Raw genomic sequence first — 5,949 nt, 5'->3', positions numbered from 1 at the left:
AATGCACTAGATTCACATTAAGAAATACACAGATTCGGAAAGATTCTTCAAGGCATAAACTAAAGCTTTAGAGGGGAAAAGAGAAAGCTTACAAATGTTTTAGAAAATAGAATTTGAATTACATTCCTCTTATTCAATTAGTTAAAATGACAAAAAACTTAGGCATAGGATGAAAGATTAGAAGCTCAACACAGAAGTTCAAGTTTTATTTATCATTTCTAGGATATGACAGAGTAAGATAAGGCTCTTTCTAATAAAACACATGTCATTTGGTGGTTAAGAAGAGTAAGTGGAAAAAGGATATTAGTTTTGCCTATTTTCCACCATTCTCATGAAAATGTGAGGTTTCCTATATTTTCATAGCGATTGAATGTCAATTTCCCTTTTCTTTACCATCATTAAATTATTGGTAATATAGTATACTTAACAAAAAATGATGTTTACATTGTAATGAATGTGTTATTTTTCATTTTGCAAATTTAATAACAGATTAAACATATGATTCAATTTGTTTAACAACAACCAGAAAAAAAAATATGATTCCGTTGATAAAACATACAGTTTCAAGAATTATTCACAATAGTGGGGGTGGACTTTATAGAAACTTCTGTACAATTTTCCTCATTTTCTCTATGACAAAAAGGTTTCAAAGTTCTGAAATGATTCCTTTAAAAATGTGATACATTTAGTTCTTGAACAACCAAGAGTAAAAATATATAATCAACAGAGCATGTAATACTGCTCGTGTAACACTGTAACACAGTGGTCTGGAGATCCTTTTAAGGGGAGCTAAGAATCACATTGTGTCTAACTTTAAACACATTAAATCCTCCTCCATCAAATATGGGGGCACTGCCATAGTCCACCTGGCATATTCTGCTGCCATGGTGACACATTTGGACAGGAATGATAATCCCACCCCAGGGGAGGCCTTTGAAAGCTCTGACAGCCCTGAGTCAATCACAGAAATCCTCCCTTTGGAACTCATGTTTCTTGTTCAGTCATCACCTCTTCATAAATTCTACCCCATCTTTTCACCTGACAGCCTGGGCACTAACTCCCATGGTATTGCTCAGCATCGCACTGACCCCTTATTCTCAAGGTCAGTTTGTAGTTATGATACATTCCGTGCAATGTAATGCTTTCTTTAGGATATTTTTCCCCTGCTCTCTTTTAATAACATCTTCTTTCAAGGCTCATGCTATGGAAGCACACAACCCACTCTCTCTCATAGGGACTATTTACTGAACTACTGGCCACTCCCTCTATCTACAGATGACACTAGGATCATGAATTTCTTTCCTACTCGAATTCTTGCCCGCAGCCATGTAACCATCCTTCCTTTCATGCCTAATTATCTCACTCACTCTGATGGCCATACTTTTGGCTTTGTTGTCACCTGAAACTAAACAATGTCTTAATTCCTAATTTAAGCCTCCAAATCTCTAAGTATCACTTCCTGTTGGTCGACATAGCTCAAACAACCCTACTACGACTGCATATTTTTTCACTCTAGACTTCTATTATTTGCTTTACTTACCTCCTATACAGGCAGCCAATATCATAGTAAGTCAGTGATACCCTACTTTAACTAAGCCCTCACTTTTGCTCCCAAATCCACCTGTCTGTCTTCCTCCATCACCTATCGATCCCATTTTGCAAAGTGAGGGTGGAAAGCCCTTCGTACTCCAGACCCGGACTTATGATCTCTATGGTAAATAAAAGCTATTGACCATGTCTCAGAAACATAAGCCGGCCAGTAAGTCCTCAGGTGAGAGATTGAACAACTGCTGTCTCTAACACTGTGCACTTTAAACCCATCAGCTTGCAACTAACCTCTCTTTTCTGTCTCCCACAGTAAATAAGATACTTTCCCAATTGAATGCTGGTATTTCCACATTTGCCCTAGACCTCTTCTTGTTCAATCTCAGGCTGTCAGTTATCACTTTCTGTATCAATCCCTTAGATTATTGTTAATTAATGGACCCTTCTCATAAGTGTTTAAGCTTACTCAGATCCTGAAATCTTAACATCTTACAGAAATACAGCTACCCCTCCAACATGATATTTTCCTCTCACCCTCTCAGAATTACATTTCTCAGGATAATTGTTTGCACACACGATTGCTTCCATTTTCTTACAAGCCATGCCCTCCCCCACTGTCACCAGTTTGAATTGTGACATCCCCATGCCAAAGATGCTGCCCTTCCCAGGAACAACAGTAATCTCTGTGCTGACAAGTTTGATGAAAACCTCTTAATCTTCATCTTCCATTCTGACTGCTTCTTCCTTCTCAGCACACTCATCTCTAGAGGAACTTGTACAACCACCCCCTAAACAAGCCCTCCTCCCCTGTGCTTGCACCTTCTTGTTCTTTCTCTGGGTTTCTCTTCTGTTAATTCAGTTTTGTGTTAAACCTTTTTCATGCTCTGTTTATTCACTCTCTTATTTTTGGATGTGCACTCTGTCCCTAAAAAAATTATTCATTTTCATATTTCACATATTATCTACATGTTGAAAACTTCCAAATTTTTAACTTTTGGCCAGACCCTTCCTCTGAGCTCCAGATTCTTACATCCAAATGTCCATTTGCCATAATTTCTTAAAGTTCCCAATACATAGATCAATAATCTTTTTCTTTCCATACACAGAGGCCAGCACCTACCAACTTTAACACAATAGAAAGAAGCTGTCAGTAATCTAAGTCTGGTTATTTATAAGGTACAGTTAGTATACTAATCTGAGATGACCATTTACAAGGTAAGATATTTGATTGTTTTCATATTACACCCAACAAGAAGCCTAGATCAATGAGGGCCTCTCCCCTCCACACGCACCTGCTGCCCTGTCTCAGATTCCAGGGCGTCACTTTCCTTCTACCCAACATTGCACCAGAGGGATCCGAGATGGACGAAGGGCAGTTCTCACAGGCCAAATCCCAGGAGGAGGAGAAAACTCGAGGACTGGAAAAGGGAGGGTAAAAGAACCCAAGGACATGTGGTGAGAGGAAATTGCATGAACTGGAGGGTCAAAGTGCACATGCACCTGAAGCTCAGGGGTCTGTGCGGAACATGTCACCAGTCTCTGCAGAGGCTAGAAACAGGCGCCACTGCATGGGAGTGAGGGAGGCCAGAATTTCCACTGCTGCCCTCGCCATCTGTGTGGCACTTTCTATGATGGAACACCGTCAGCGAACCTAAAATCAAGGCAACTTCCTCTCCCAGGTGGGCTCCACAAGGACCCCCCAGAACTCTTGCTCTTTTAGTATTCTCTCTACACATCAATGGGGTTTTCAAATGCAAAATACATCATGCCATTGATCATTTCTCTTAGTGCAAATCCAAAAACACTACAGGGCTTTCAATGACATACCTGGATTAGTCCCCAACTTTCTCTTCAGACTCACCTCCTTACTCCACATCCCCAGTTCCTCAGCCTTCTCCTGCCATTCACGCCACCCTCTCTGACTGGACCACTTATGCCCTTCTTGTTCTCCTCATCCCTAAAGTGTACGTTAAACCACTTACAGAAAAAGAGAGCACTTTCCTAACTCTATGTTGATTCAGGCCTTACTGTTCTAAGTTCATGCATCAGCTTGCACTTTATTGTTTCACAGTGATCATCACAAATAAAAATAAACCAATATTCCCTTACGATTTGCTACATTTTTCTCTTCCCTTCTACACTGGAGGCGCCACTAAGGCAAAGTCTTGCTTGGTCCTTCCCTTCTGATACATGTATACACCGGCCATAGGCTGATTTTATTGCCCAGTCCTTTCTATGCCCCTGCCACCCCAACAACTCAGACTACAGCATAACTCCCGCACATATCAGGATATTAAAAATATTTGTAGAGTTAATGAATGGAACAGTGGGCAGGAAGAGTAGATATATTCTAAATATTGGCAGAATGAAAGAAAATATAAAAGTGATTTAAGCATTTTAGTGTATATCTTTTGACTCTCAGAGCTTATAATAGCATACAGTACTTGGAATCTTCCCTTCCCTCCTCATTCCTTCCTTTCTTTCCTAAAGTTTCATTAAACAAAAACATTAAAAAGTCTAGGTTATCATAGGTAAATGTTTGGCACTTCAAATATCTTTATTTGTTCTTTCTTGTTACTAGGAGATAATGTGCACCAACACACATTTCAAATGTCTTCTTTTTTCTTTTTTCAGTCACTCTTTCTGCAGCTATTCAATAAATACCAGTGGCATCCACCAGGTTTCAGGTCCACAAGGTCATCCTCCTAATAGTACCTACAAGATGCAGAACTTTCTGTATATAAGGCTATATAAGCAAAAGAGAAATATTATTGTAGAATCTGAAAGTAATGTGTGTGTGTGTGATCACCATACAGCAAAATTATACAATCAGATTCCATCAAAAGATAGGAGAAAGTATCTAAGGACAAAATTGTCCCAAAGATGGTTTGGTGGAGGCGATTTATCTTCTGACCATTTGTTGGAGAGGAGCCATCATGAAGTTGTCGCATTATGGCTTGGAGAATTCAATCCCTGCACTTAATCCACTGTGTGTTCTGTGCAGATTCCCCTTACCTAATAAATAAGCTCCCTTGCACTCTTACTCCATCAATACCACACTTGCTTCTCATGGCCTTTCTAACAGCCTCTTTGAAGTCTCTGTTCCTCAAGCTGTAGATAACCGGGTTCAGCAGTGGAGTGACCGTAGTGTAGAAGACAGAAATGACCTTGTTGGCTTCAGGCGACTGGGGGGTTTTGGGGCGCACATACATGGAGATCATGGTCCCATAGTAGATAGTGATGACAGCCAGATGGGAACCACACGTGGAGAAGGTCTTCGTCCGGCCAGAGGAGGAAGGGATTCTCAATATGGAGGACACGATGAGAACGTAGGACACCAGTGTCAGACAAAAACAAATGGACAGCACAGCAATTGACAGGATAAAGATGGCCATCTCCGTGACATAAATGTTGGAACATGAGAGCTGCATGAGTGGAGGCAGATCGCAGAAGCAATGGTTTATCTGGTTGGGCCTGCAGAAGTGCAGCTTAGAAATCATCAGGGAAGGCAGAAGGCCTGTGACGACCCCCGTCAACCAGGAGATTGCCACCAGCTTGGTGCAGACATCAGGACTCATGAGCAAGGAGTAGCGGAGCGGGCTGCAGATGGCCAGATACCGGTCATAGGCCATCACGGCCAGGAGAAAGCACTCAGTGGCCCCGAAGAACACAAAGAAGTAGAGCTCCACCATACAGGTGGAAAAGGAGCAGCAGGTTGGCCAGGAGAAGAGGCACAGTGGTGGACGTGTACCAGATCTCCAGAAAGGAGAGGTGCTTGAGGAATGTGTACATTGGTGAGTGCAGTCGTGGGTCCTGGCTCACCACTGAGATGATGACAATGTTCCCTGTGATGGTGAGGAAGTAGACAAGCAGGAAAATGGCAAAGAGCAGGGTCTGCCACTCAAGAAGGTCCTGGAATCCTAACAGCTGAAACTCAGTCACAGGGGACACATTTTGGGGCTGCATTGCCTGTGATGGGGAGGTGGGGGGAAGAAAACATTTTGGAAAAGCACAGTATGCAAGCCATAGAAATACTGCTAGCAATCTCTGAAATTTCAAAGATTAATTTTATAATAGTTTAGATCCTTATGTACAGCTTTTTAGAGGGACAAATATATAATTCCATATCTTTTTTCTTTTGTTTTTATTATTTTTAATTAGCACATAATTGTACATATGTATGGGGCATCGTGTGGTATTTCAATACATGTGTGCAATGTGTATTGATCAAATCAGGGTAATTAGCGTATCCATCACCTCAAACATTAATCATTTCTTTGGGAACATGTAAAATCCTCTCTTCTAGCTATTTGAAAGCACACGCTAAACCATTGTTAATCATAGTCACTCTCCAGTGCTGCAGAACGCTAGAACTCGTTCCCCGTCTAGCTGTACTTTGGCATC

General features: G+C 41.2%; 1 protein-coding gene across 1 annotated transcript; it reads right to left on the bottom strand.

The window, feature by feature from the left end:
- Window positions 1–4,560: 4,560 nt before the first annotated feature.
- On the bottom strand, window positions 4,561–5,511 carry LOC105815653 (olfactory receptor 11L1). The gene is given in 3 exon segments (XM_012650848.1): window positions 4,561–4,595; window positions 4,598–5,253; window positions 5,255–5,511. Coding segments are annotated over 3 exon segments (948 nt in total).
- Between the last annotated feature and the right edge of the window lie 438 nt (window positions 5,512–5,949).

This window comes from Propithecus coquereli, unplaced genomic scaffold (assembly GCF_000956105.1).
Source record: "Propithecus coquereli isolate 6110/MARCELLA unplaced genomic scaffold, Pcoq_1.0 Scaffold340, whole genome shotgun sequence".
Taxonomy (NCBI): Eukaryota; Metazoa; Chordata; class Mammalia; order Primates; family Indriidae; genus Propithecus; species Propithecus coquereli.
Note: the sequence above shows the minus strand (reverse complement) of the source record. Positions and strands in the feature narration are given on the sequence as shown.